Genomic DNA, 13,854 nt, shown 5'->3' with positions numbered 1-13,854 from the left:
TTCCTTCCAGTGTCGCGAGTGCTGAGATCAGGGCAGCCTAAATCATTTTTATAGCAGTTCACAGCCGGGTTATCGACCCAGCACTTATGCGCCAATTAGTTTTCTTTTATAACCGTACTTTTTAAAGAGCCCCATAAAATGGCCTCCAGTAGAAATGTAATTTGCAACTCAAAGTTTTGCCAAACTCTGTGAAGGGTGTTTTATCACCAGCAGCGTTCTTTCAGAAATGGAGTCACTGTCTTCACAGTGCACTTTGGGGTCTGAGAATTTAAGCAGGTAGTGGTTGCCTTGTGAAGGAAATGACTGTGGAGGGGTTGCGGGGGTGGGTGGGGAAGAAGAGAGTATCAGGGAGGAGAGAGAGAGGAGAAAGACAGCATCATACTTGTTCTTTTTCAACCTCTCCCTCCTCAGAGTTGTCGAAACGTTTCTCCCCACCCACCAACTCAAAACGAAAAATGTACGTTGATCCACTGATTCTTAGGCACTCGGGTGACGTTTGAGGCTAAGAAAGTGTTGGAAATGAGACAAAACCAAACCAAACCCCGCAAAAAAAAGCTTCAACAAATAGTTTCAACATAATAGCTGAGAATTAAGAGAAAAGTCATCCCTCTGAACCAGGAGTAAAATACTGCCTAGTCCCTCCAGGAGCCACTTTCTCACACATCCACAGTGTTCAGTCTCTCCTTAAACAGTAAAGGCTCATATTTACCTCTTTGAACATATACAAGAGATAATGAGGGAGGACGTTAGGAGAGGGAAGGATCGATTCTGCTCTGGAAAAGTATCCAGATTGCTGTTCTCTTTTCACATTTCTCACTCTCTCTTCTCGCCCTCCCCGCCCAACTAACGCACAAAACAAAAAATCCCATTTTTCTTCAAGTTTGCAAGCCATGAACTTTCTCAACATTGAATCCTGGGACTCGACCTTTTAAAATCCCAGCTGGAACACTGATGAGGAGCACTTGGGTTTTAATAACTTGGTACTCCATCATCCAGTGTTAGCATCAACTCACATTTTCCATCCCGTAACTCTTAATTGCTTCACAAATACATTAAAAGTGTCGACTGCTGCTCTGTCACCCTGATCTATTTGCTGATGGTTGCATTTGCGAAAAGCAATAATAATAACCCATGAATTTGATATAGTGCCTTTCACATTGAGAAGACATCTCAAAGCATTTCATAGGATTTACTGTAATGTGTCGTGATCATTTATTTTGTAGGCGAACTCAGCAGCCAATTGGCACATAGGAATGTCCTGCGAATAGCCAGGAGGTGAATGTCCAATTTTATCTGTGGGACTGTTGGTCAGGACACTGGGAGAAACTCCCTTCTCTTTTCAAATGGTGCTTGGACTGTGAGTTCAAAGTCACATCAAGGGGTGAGATATGATCGAAAGCTTGGTCGAAGAGGTATGTCTTCAGAAGTTTTGAGATGAGGCCAAAATCGCTGGGTATATTTCCTCTCAATTTACCATGTCCGGTGAGAAACAGGTATACCCTCACTCTTATTAGCAGTACCCCTTAGCCAATACAGATGGTGATCGCTGATAAAGATTTATTTGACCGTGCCCACGCTGGGAACACAAAGTGAAGCTTAACCTTCTCGGGTGAATGGTAGAGCACATGTATATGCACATCATCAGACCAATGACTCCTGGTGTCAGGTAGAATTCCACTCCTGGAATAGGAACCATGGTTACTGCTGCAGGGGGTGTGTCACCATACACTTTGAGAAGAGTGTCTTTTACCTAGTATCCTCATGCTGGAGCCATTCTGTTTGGAGTCTTTACTAACCAGCTGCTTTATCCACAAGGTTGGTGCTGTGATTTCTGAAAAAAAGAATTTTAAAAAGTAAAAGTATATACCAATAGATTTCTGGTCCGATGGACTCCTATGTGCCAAGTCTACACCCGTTCAACAACAACAACACTCCCTGTAACAAATAGATTCAATTGATTTTGTTGCATTTCATTTTCATCTTATCTGTGGGTGTCTTTTTTATTTAATCCCCTTTCCCTCCCCTCCTGATCACAAAGTCAATATAGCGCATCAGTCGTAAAGAAATCCAGTGGATTCATTTAATTAATTTAATTCCCCCCCAATATAAAACTGTGGGGTTTCAGCAAAGACTCACCGTCTCCATCGAACACTGGCTGGGTCTCTGCAGTCGGTGTGGGCTTGGACACGTCTTCTGAATTTAGAGTTAGAAAGAATTGAAAAGAAACTACCATTATTGAGGTAAATACTATCTACTCTCCAGCACTATTGAATGATGGGATTTGCACATGGCCCGGCCACTTTGAAAGACAAACACAACAGGTATGAAAGTAGCAGAGAGAGAGAGAGAGAGAGCAAGAAGCAGATAGCACACTGAAAGCCACGAAAGATATTCACCTCAGAGAGAGACGTGCCTTGCACATGGCAGCCTCCTGTCCTCTCACGGTTGGAGATATGGAAGGTAAAGCACAGAGCATGCTTTTTACAAGATAAAGATCAGGATCATTCGGGATAACACCTTCCTATAATCGGTGTAATTAGGAGTCAAAACTAACAAAAAAATTCAGACATTACTGGGGGCCTCCACTCCCAAAATATTTCGGGATTTTATCATAGCCTCAACTATAATATTAATACTTGCATTTGAGATAGTGCCTTATCACATCGTTGAGATATCTCAAAGTGCTTCAAACCCTAGGCAATTCCCTTTGACGTGTAGATAATAGGGCCCATCATGTGCTTAAAAAAAAGTGATCTTTCCATTACATTTTAACATTGGGATTGTCAGTAAACTGCATGCAATAATCCCAAAAATGTATGACATATTGATTCCACAGGACCTATTGAACCGGTGTTACAGGTCAGAAAGCTGTATATAAGAATGACCCTTGCCTTTTTTTTAAAAAAACAAAAACACAACTGCAACCAGTGATTTTAAAACTAAAGAGTCCTCAGTTCCCTTGTTAATCTTGACTCCTTGCTCGGCCACTAAAAGCAATAACCAAAATTCTTACGGCTATGAAGTGACAGAGCATAGACACTAACCATTTCAGATCCTTAAGAAACTACATTAGGAACAAATCAACTTCTATGCATGCGGGCAGCCACTAGCAACACAGCAATCTGAACACTGAAGTAATGATTTACATTACGAGCCTCTATCAGCTAGGCAAACAAGCAAGCGAAAGTAAAGATCAGAAACACTGTTCAGAGAGAGAGAGAGAGAGAGAGAGGACGGACAACTTAAAACAAACTATCCGAAACAAATCGAGTACTTAAAACAAAATCTGTCTAATATGCAGTAAATGTTTTACCCATTAATGTTGCAAGCTCCAAAGTAAGAGGCAAAAAGGGAGAAAGTTTTTGTTTAAACTCTGGTCAATATAAACAAGAGAGATTCTACTGCTTTAGTTTACTCTGGAACACTTAACCCTGCTTCTTGCAATGCCTCGCATGTCCAGATGGTATGTGCTGTAAGATATTCTGATTTTTTTTGCAAGCTGCTAAGAGAAACATTGGCACTGAATGGGTTAATAACACAAGTCACACTCCAGCAGCTGTAAAGGGAGAAACACGGCTGTAAGTCCCGTACCCTGCTCACAGTCAGCCCTTCACAGTAAACCGGTTGAGCTTATTTTATAAAAACTACATTCACCACACGCAAAATAAACAGGCCGCCAGTTCACTAAAAGTGAACCCAAATGTGCCTCTTCTTCCACATAAAGTATCGCTCGTGGACTATGAAAGCACAACCCAGCACCTCAGTCTGTGAGGCCGTTGCATCAATAGAAGGTCGATTGTTCTCTGCTAAATGAAATGATCTCAGCTGGGTCTGCATTGATCGCTGTAACCCCTCAGCTAGGGAATGAGGGGGGGATCAAGGATCGGGGAACGAGGAAAAATCAGCCAAGGTTCCTTCCTGCTCATTGTTATCCAGTGACCTTTTCCAGAGAGGGCTTGTGTGGATCTTAGGCAAAGGCATAATTGAGCTCCACTCTGGGAACCACATACGAAAGAATGGTGGCAACGATAATAATAATAATCCTTGCATTTGATATAGTGGCTAATTATGTCGCTGAGACGTCTCAAAGCGCTTCACAGAATATATTGTCAAGTGGAATTGACTGCATGTTTACAACTAAACGTTGACAAGGTGGAAGCCATATTCCTTGGCTCCCGTCAACATCTTCTGCCCTGCGGGTTGGACCTCCTCAACCCCCCCGGCCTATCCCTCAGACTCACCGAACCGGTGCGCAACCTAGGCGTTAGGTTCGACCCATAGCTGTCACTGACACTCTTTGGGAGAAGGGAGATGGGTGAACCATCCTGAACCCCATCTGTTCTCATTCACTGATGTTAGTATTGTTCCCTGCCCCCCCACCCCAGTTCTTCAGCTCTCTCTCTTCTCTAAGGACCAACTTGGGAACCCACATGGCCACCCTCCCGGACAGTGACTGTGCTCAGGGTAGGTACCATTGAGATATTCAATTGGTGTTCTTCAGCAGACAACTATTATTGAGCAATGCACTCTTGCTGTGTGTGCAGTGTGTGTGTCTCTCTCTCTCATATTTATAGCTCCCGAGAGACGTGGATTATCATGTTTGGGGAAAAACGTTTAAAAGATAACCTCTCGTCAGGCAGCTACTAGCGGAGTAGATGTTGTGCGTTGTTAATTCCAGCTGCGTCTTGGGCTCAGAAACAGCCAGTGCCAATTGTACAAATGTATTTTTCCCTCCTTTTTATTTAAAATAGAGGGAAAAAATACAATAAAAGGGATTCCACTTATCCCGGGACTACTTTATCTTCTCTGTTTGCGTTGACTAGATGCAAGAGAGTGTGCATCATCACAGATTACAATTTAATAATAACAATAATAATCCTTGCATTTGATATAGCGCCTTATTATGTCATCGAGACATCTCAAAGCGCTTCACAGGATATGCTTTAAAGTGGATTGACTGTGTTTTGTGGGCGAAACAATTTGGCTTCCACCAATCAAAATGCATAAAGTGAAATTTTTTTCTGGACAATTTACTTTTAAGTGCACACTAATAGCACTCAGGCCTTTAATTGATTCCCCACACCACTTCATACCTTTTGTCAAGCGATAGTGATTTAATCCTCTTCCTGATTCTCGCGCTTGTCAATGGTAATCCTCATCAAACGCTTATCTGTAATCAACACTGCCTAATCTCTCCCCACCCTTCCCTTCAAACAGCCAACTATCGCTCCTTTTCTCCTCCAACAACCCACCTCACTGCCTTCCTAATAACACGATTAATAACAATCGTTGCATTTGATATAGAGTGTTATCACATCATTGAAATGTCTCAAAGCACTTCACAGGATACACTGTAAAGTGGAGTGACTGTATTTTGTGGGAACAATGCGGCAGCCAGTTACCAACAGCAATGTCCCACAAACATTCACGGAGTTTGGGGGATTGTTAGCCAGGACACCAGGAGAAACTCCCTTCTCAAATAGTGCCACAGGATCTTTAACATCCACCTGAACAGACAGTGTATCTTGTGGGTTATTTTGTGTTGTGTGTTCCAAAGGGAATCGTGGGCACGAGGGGTACTAACAGGACAGAGCCCGGCCCATGAATCACACCCCCTCTTTTGTTCAGTAAATGAACCGCTTCAAAACAATCAGAAACAACGGCCGTCTAAACCTGGGTTCAGTTTGTGGTCCTAATGAGTCCTGACAACTCAGTGAAAGGCCTTCAAGCTACTTTGGCACCAAGTGTTATTCTAATAGGGTTTGTACAGTAAAAAAATATATAGGCTTCCTAGTGCCAAACCTCACTTACTGTGTACATATTTATATGTTCTCTATCTACGGTACCTTACCCAGAGCAGTAGAGCTTGAGGGCACAATTAATAAGGTTGAGGGAAAGAGGGAGAGAGAAAGAGAGATGGGAAAGGGGGGGTGGGGGGAATTGCCTCTCTTCTCTCTCTCTCTGCAGGTGCAGGCAGATAAAGCAGACACTGTCTGTGTCAAAGATCTTAGCTTCCGCTCTCCACCACAGAAAAAAAAGAGGGGGTGGGGGTTAAAAAATAAAGTGTCAAATACAGGCAATGCGATTGTGCCTCGTTGCCTCCTACCCCCAGGCTGCCCAAGCACACACACAGGCAGCTGGGAGTCCCTCCAGCTCCCCACGTTCAGAATTCAAAGCCCCCATTCTGCCTTTCAGATCTGATTGACAAATTCACTGTTTGAGGAGAAATATGTTAAAACGCAAACAATGTTGATCTTCACCCCTATTACCGCTGACTTTTCAGAGCTCCGCGTGTTGGTGTTTTGAAAAGCACACAAGAGAGAAGGGACCACAGTCGCTTTAAAAAAGACGGCAGTCAATAGAAGAGTTAATTGTTTGGAGTGTACAATGCGCTTATTCTGAAGGCAGAACAAAGGGCTCCCTCTCTCTCTCTCTCTGGATTGCTTCTGCACTCCATGTAATACTGCTCAAACAGACCATCTTAACCTGCCTGTTTAAGTCTACGGCTGGAATTGCAACACAGTAAGATTTAGTACTGCAGCATCGTTTGTTAAAATGACTTTTCTGCAGATATATAATAAATAATAATCCTTGCATTCGACGTAGCACTTTAAAATGCTTCACAGAGTATGAATGACCGTGTATTTTATGGGTGAAACGCGGCAGCCAATTGCACTGTCCCACAAACAGTTGTGGATTGCGTGACTACATTTTTTGGTGGGGAGGCATTATTCCCCTGGAAAGCGATCCACCAAACAACTAGGTTTCTACATGCTGCTAGGTAAACAGAGGCGTGTGAAATAAGGAAACTTGCCTAAGATTTCGGCCCACTCGGGAATCAAATCTGGTCCTCTTGTTTCCGGGATAAAAGTACCTTGTGCGCACAGAGCTTGTTTTTTTTAAACATATAAAATGAGTTTCTTTAGACACAGGTGAGCAAAAAAAGGCTTGGGGACTCCACAGTATGCATTAAGGCACTGCTGGAGTTTAACCGGATATAACAGTGTAACTTATCATTGGCACACAGCACTCTGCTTGTCCAGCAAGAACCACCTTACCCATTGGGGCTTTGGTTTGCAGGTTAATGGGAGGAAACGCTCTGAGATGCTACCCTGAGTGGAGGGCGCTATATAAGTGCAAATTGTTGTTGTTGAATCTCTGGCCCAGTGACTGGTCTGCCCCTCCAAGGCCGAGTAACAATACAAGCCGAATAGAGTAAGTTCAGCCTTATACGATGGCTCAAATCTCCTGTGCTCCAGCACTTGGTTCCCAGACACAAGGTTGTCGAGTTGAAAGCCTCAGAATCAAGACTCATTTGGGTCAGTTAAAAGGGGGGAGGTGGGTGTCATTGTGGTGTTAGCTTGTGAGGTGGCAACTGGGAGACCGGTCAGGAAGGGAAAGCTGAGGTCGTGCCTCTCACCTACAGAAATAACAAGAATAGTCCTTGCATTTGATATAGCGCCTCATCACGTCGTTGAGATGTCTCAAAACATTTCACAGAATATACACTAAAGTGGACTGACAATATTTTGTGGGCGAAACAAAGTTTACTGTTGCCTATTGGTGAAGTGGAGGGGGTGGGGGGGGGGGAGAGAAAAAGAGAATGAGAGGTGGGGGAAGAGTAGAGACAGAGAGAAGGGAGAGAGAGGAGAGAGAGTGTGGGGGAGAGAGATAGAGGAACTTCTGGGGAGGCCCAGAGGGTGTCCTATTTCCAGGTGCAATAAGAAGCTCAATGAGCAAAAAGCCTCCAGGGGAATGAAAGAAAAACACAATTAAGAGAAGAGAGGAGAAAACAGCTGGGGTCACAATGAGCTCACTGACTGCTGCAAAGCCCTATGGCCAGCATTGGACACTGCAGACTTGTTAAACAGTAATTTAGACCAATTACATGATACAGGCTTTTCTATCTGAAGGTCTATTTAGGTTGACTGTGTTAGGTTGATTTAGTGTTGTTGGAAACGATTTTATGGTACTTGGTTCTCCTTGTCTTTTGATTGAAGTGCTGCATTAAGGGGGCATGATGGAGATTTATCCACCCAAACAGTAACAGTTCAGCCACAGGAAATGCTTTTCCAGGGGTCCCGTCCCAATGTGAACCCTTTGCTCTTTGATCCCTCCACAGTATATCAGAGAGATCTGCCAGGGAGCAGGAAATCACAACCAAGCAGCAAAAATATCAAGCAATGAGAGGCTGAGACATCTCAAAACGCTTCACAGAATACACTGTATTGTGAATTGACTGCGTATTCTGTGTGTGAATCACAGCGGTCAATTGCGCACAGAAGTGTGGTAGGGAATTGAAGCCGCTGACTTGGGAGTCACACCTTGAGTTACCAGGTCAATCATCTCAACGACATCTCTGGTCAGCAGATATTGGGGTCCGGTGACTGGACACCACAGCAGAGTTAAAGTAGCTGACCTAGTGGCCAGCAATCACAGTGTCAACTGCTCAGTCAGCTCATAGCATTCGGGTTACCTGTGTAAATCTTGGCTGTAGAGTAATGGTGTTGAATTTAGTCCATGTACAAAACAAAATGAACACCCTGCATCGCCAACAATGTAATCTCAGTGGTTTCCTAAGAGCCTGAATGTGACTTGTTTCTCTGTAAAATCGATGCTCACTCTGCCACTGAAAGCGATATTCCTGCAGCAGGAAGCTGTGCAATACTAAGCACGAGTCACAAATCAGAGACTCACAGAAAGGCTCTTATTGGGGTTCCACTTTGTCCCGCTTTAAGCATCTGGACCTAACCACAGTGGACCTTCTAACTGATGGCTCATAATAAGGTTTTTCTGTGGGGGTGGGGGCGGAGAGGCATATTTTTTTGTCACCTGGCAGGCAGTCACTGGAGAAGGGTCCGGAGTGGAAATCTTGACTGATTTTCCCTTTCTAACTCATGGGGGAGTGAGGACAATTGCTGAACCCCCAGCCAACCAACTGATCTTACGGCAAAGGCAAAAGTCCCATTAAATAAAATCTCCAGTCAGTAGATCATTAAATGGTAACGTCACACATTAATCTATCACTAAAGCTTTCGCAAACACAGCACAGGATCATTTTACTGTCTGGTTGCATTTGTAATAACGTCCACAGCACCGCAAAAATCCCTGTGCTTCAAAAGATATTTCAAACGCAAATCCAATGATAATAATCCTTGCATTTGATGTAGCACCTTTTCACATCTCCAAGATGTCCCCAAGCTCTTCACAGAATACACTGTAAAGTGAATTGACTGCATATTTTGTGGGCAAAATGCAGCAGCCAATTGTGCACAGCGGTCTCCCACAAACAGTCATGGATTGAGAGACCAAATTATTTTTGTTTTGAAGGGATTATTACCACTGGAAAAGCAATCCACCAATCAACTAAAAATGGGTTCCTACTTAGTGCTAGATAAATAGAGGTGTGTGGAGTAAGGAAACTTGCCTAACATTTCATGCTGCCTAGAAATCAAACCCAGGTCCTCTCACTTGCAAGGCAAGTGATCTATCCAATACTCCACAGGACTCCACATTGTCCATGAGAGAAGGGAAAATCAGAAGCCAGAACATAAACAAACCAACTGCTCCAGCTTCATTCATCTCCTTACAGCAACAATGCAGCTATCAGAGGGCTTCTCAGACTAGATGGTAAAGAGGCATGCAACACAGTCCACTGACAATGCAGCTACAAATCGATACAATATGCGACCGCTCAATTTTCTTTTGTGTAAAAGAGGAAAGGGAGAACCTAATTCTGATTCAAAGGTCACAACAAGACCAATTCTACCGCTTCCCTCCGCCCCAAAAGAAACACACACTAGTCTGACCATAACCCGGGCATTCATTAGCATGCAGTATAGAGACCACAAAGGTCTGTACTCAGGTGTGGAACTGAACTCACCTTTTCTGCCTGAACTGCCTTGCCCTGAGGGCTTATCAGTGGCCGAACCTTCAAAATAAAGAGATTATTTTAACACAGCGTCGACTGCAAAAGACTTAGGGACCATCCATTTGCAGGTCACCCTTTTCACATTGCACAGAAATTACTCTGAGGGTCGGTGGGAAATTATACTGAATGTCTGATCTTTGAATTCAATGTACATATACAAAAACAATTGGATTTTATTCACAGATTACTTTGCTGAGCCAATTGGGAACGATCCAAGGAGAATTTCTGTACTTCGTATCATTGAGAAAAGAGTCCAAATATGGATGGCCCCTAATGTGTAGAGCGACTTGTTAAAGATTGCACTTTGCACCATTTGCGTATAAGTGTTTTCAATAATGCACCTCCCTGGCAAGTTATCACTGTAATTCATTACAGGTTTGTCTGCAAAGCCACAGTCACTTCAATGTACAATAAATCCTGTGAAGTACTTTGAGATGTGCTGACATAAAGGATGCTATATCAAACATACAAATAATAATTAAGAAGCGTTGCATTTGGTATCAGGAGGACATCTCAAAGCACTTCACAGGAGTTTACTGTAAAGTATAGTGATTGTGTACTTTGTAAGCGAATATGGCAGCCAATTTAGACACAGCAATACCCATAAACCAAGGTTGTCAGATGTTTCAGGCTGCTTGCTTATTTTCTTTTCCTCTAATATGCTCCTCCCTCTCTCTATCTCTCTCATCTCCCGTCCCATCCCCCCACAGTGTTCTCTCATCACCCTCTTCAGGAATGCTTCACCTGCTGTCTGTCCTGAGAGGGACTAATAGAAGGTACTGGGAGGAGATGGGTTGCTGTATTCAGGGAGGCTGTTCCTTGGAGAATTCAACAACGGTTAGACAAGCGAAGGTTCTTCAGTCTTGAGAGAAGATGACTCAGAGGTGTACAAGATTGTAAATAGGATTGAAAAAATAAACCCAGATCAATACTTTAGGATGCATCAAGGAAGTAGAACAAGAGGACACGGGTTTAAAATTCTACAGGGCAATTTCAGGACAGACACCAGGAATTTTTTTTTACTTTACGCAGAGTGTAATCAACTGGAACAGGTTGCCAAAAAAGGCGAGTAGAGGCCAGGACACTGGATTCATTTAAAAAGCAGCTCAATGCAGTGATGGGGAGGCGTAGAATAATTGTTCTGGAGGGGTGAGATCAGATGGGCCGAACGGTCTTCTTCATCCAAACCGACCCTTTGATCCTGTGACCTTCCAAAGGCAATGTTGCTTATGGAGCAAAGCCAGGTTACATCAACTTTCAAACAACAGATGTTGTTCTTGTGCTTCCAGGCAGAGAGAAGGGGATGGCATGCCTTTCACTCCCTGTCCCTCCCCCAGCCTGGAAGGGTAAGAACAAGACCATCTGTTATTTGCTAACGCAAGTCTTGAGGTAGCTGCCAAGAGACGGGCAACAGTTTGCATTGCGCTTGGATCTCCATCCAGTTACTGACTTGGGGGTAGAGGGAGGTGAGGGACAGACTGTCTCACCATCCGATCTGGAGACCATCCATCATGATAAAGATCCGCTTTCTTTGTCTCTTGACTCGAAATCTGTTTGACATCTCAAAGCACTTCACAGGATTTTACCATGAAGTGTAGTGACCATGTATTTTGTAGGTGAACGCCTTCTCCGGACGACGGGGTTCCAAGAGGAGAAACCTGTTCTGATGCTTTGTACTTTCCGCTTTCTGTGTCGGTTTCAGAACTACATACAGCAAAGGGGTAACTCACAGGCTCTTGTAACCTGGTGTTGCTGTGTAAGTTACAAACATCACCATTGAACATCATCATCTGGCTGTGCTGATAGAGCCTAACTGTTTAATAAGATGCTGTGGTCTAAAACGATATGAAAAAGTTAAAAAAACTGAGCACATGAAAAATCAAAGATGGGGAATGTTTACACTGTGACTGACTAGGAATAGCTAACATCTGGGGTCACGTATTACAATGCTTTTGGCCTAAAGAGTAACGCACAGACAGGTTCACAATCTTAAATAAAAGAGAGCAGCCTTGGAGAAAGACTTCAGTATGAGGTGCTGTACCTGAACAGACGGGTCTTTGGTTTTTAACAGAAGATCCACTCACGGGTTTCCCATCAGGAGTCACACACCAGCAGTATCCAGTGAACGTATGGCACTGCACCTGGTGACCCAGAAAGAGAGGGAGAGAAATTCACATTGTTTAGTGATTGTACCAATCAAGTCTGTAATAATGACCCAGAGAGTTAGAGAGAATTACACTGTTTACCGATTGCACCAGCCAGTCTGTAAAGAGTCCTGTAGCTCAGGGGTTAGAGCACTCGCCTCGCAAGCAAAAGACCTGGGTTCGATTCCCGGCAGGGCGAAACACTGGGCAAGTTTCCTTACTCCACACGCCTCTGTTTACCTAGCAGTAAGTAGGAACCCGATTGTTAGTCGATTAGCGGATCATTTTTCCGGGGGTAATAATTCCTTCCTTCCAAAAAAATCACATTGGTCACTAAAATTCCCGACTGTTTGTGGGACAGTGCTGTGCACAATTGGCTGCTGTGTTTCACCCACAAAATATACAATCAATTCACATTATAGCATACTCTGTGAAGCGCTTTGAGACATCTAGAAATCGTGATAAGGTGCTATATCAAATGCAAGGATCATTATTATAATGACCTACAGAGAAAGAGAGAAAATTACACTGTATACTGATTGTACAGGTCAGTCCGTAATAAGACCCAGAGAGAGAATCACAATATTTAGTGATTGTACCAGCCAGTCTGTAACTGATCCCACTCTATAAACTGAGAGGGGAGAGGTAAGCTGCAAAGTAGATTGGCAGGAGCCAAGCTGTGGTCCGAAGGATTATTCCCTGAGGAAAGAAAAGCTCTGTGCCTTACAGAGCAGATCCGGGTTACATCAACTTTCAAATAACAGATGGTGCAGTAACTCTTGAGTTTATTTACACAATGCATCTACACCTCTGAGCACTGTACCATGCTGACACTATCGAATCCAAACTCCTAGTTCCTTGCTAACCCAGCCCAGCCACACTCACGTCAGATTCAAACCCATTATGCCACTGTGTTCAGCCTACTGTTCATTCCTCACCTTCTCTGTCCCACTGTCAGTGGCCAGGCCTTAAGCCCTTTGTTTTTTCTCTCTATAAATCTTTTCGCTACGCTCCACTCTCTCACTGCAATTTCAAAACCCTCCGGGAAAAGAAAATCTTTTTTTGACCATGCCTAAAATCTGACCATACACTCCCGGGGCCATAATTAGAATGTTTTAATGTTGAGAAAGGGTCAACGACCTAGAGTTCTGCCTCTTTTCCTGTGTACAGCAAACCTTGGTTAATCTGTAATAGCCGAATAAATCACAGCTTTGAATCACCAAATGTTTTTAATCCTATAGTCCTAACTCTCAGACAACACAGTGGCCTTCTACCCCCCCACCCCCAAAACAGCCTCAAGGTACGTCTCTAGACAAAGCACCCTCACTCCCCCCCCCCATAGCTCCCATTGATTCTCAAGCTGAAACAGATGGATTAAAGTCAATAGAGAAATGTGGGCAATACTCTTATGATGCATTTCTATTGTAAGTCCCTATCAGTCGGTGTTAAAAATTGGTCACTGCACAAAATTATACATGTGCAGCTTGGGCCACCCTACCCACTGAGGCGATGGTTTGCAGTGTTGGAGAGCGATTGCCTTGGATACCTGGAGACAGACCCACTCATTTCATCCTCAGTGTTCCTTCCTCTACAGGGACACAGCAGGGAGCATTACAACAGGACCTTTAAATAGTGCAGTGTTTCGATCAGTACTATTCATGATATCACACAGTATCAGACAGGGCTTCGGTCACAAATTGGGATGAATTTGAATTGTTCATGGCAGCATTTAAATACAAACTGCATAAATACTTATGGAAAAAAATACTATTCGTAAAG

The 13,854-nt window shown here is 43.6% G+C and overlaps 1 protein-coding gene across 5 annotated transcripts in view; it reads right to left on the bottom strand.

Annotated features, from left to right (window-relative positions):
• The window catches only part of smoc1 (SPARC related modular calcium binding 1), a 90,647-nt gene that overhangs the window by 60,177 nt on the left and 16,616 nt on the right, over window positions 1-13,854 (bottom strand). For 3 of the 5 annotated variants that reach the window (XM_042338178.1, XM_042338177.1, XM_042338181.1), the window contains 4 exons: window positions 11,973-12,072; window positions 9,884-9,931; window positions 2,137-2,226; window positions 1,751-1,831 (listed from right to left, as the gene is read on the bottom strand). In XM_042338178.1, the coding sequence (XP_042194112.1) occupies window positions 1,751-1,831; window positions 2,137-2,226; window positions 9,884-9,931; window positions 11,973-12,072 (319 nt within the window). The remainder of the gene's footprint in view (window positions 1-1,750; window positions 1,832-2,136; window positions 2,227-9,883; window positions 9,932-11,972; window positions 12,073-13,854) is intronic. The other 2 variants (XM_042338179.1, XM_042338180.1) reach the window with 2 other exon arrangements.

This window comes from Callorhinchus milii, unplaced genomic scaffold (genome assembly GCF_018977255.1).
Source record: "Callorhinchus milii isolate IMCB2004 unplaced genomic scaffold, IMCB_Cmil_1.0 Scaffold9, whole genome shotgun sequence".
Classification (NCBI taxonomy): domain Eukaryota; kingdom Metazoa; phylum Chordata; class Chondrichthyes; order Chimaeriformes; family Callorhinchidae; genus Callorhinchus; species Callorhinchus milii.
The sequence above is the reverse complement of the archived record's forward strand: the minus strand, read 5'-3'. Positions and strand labels throughout refer to the sequence as shown.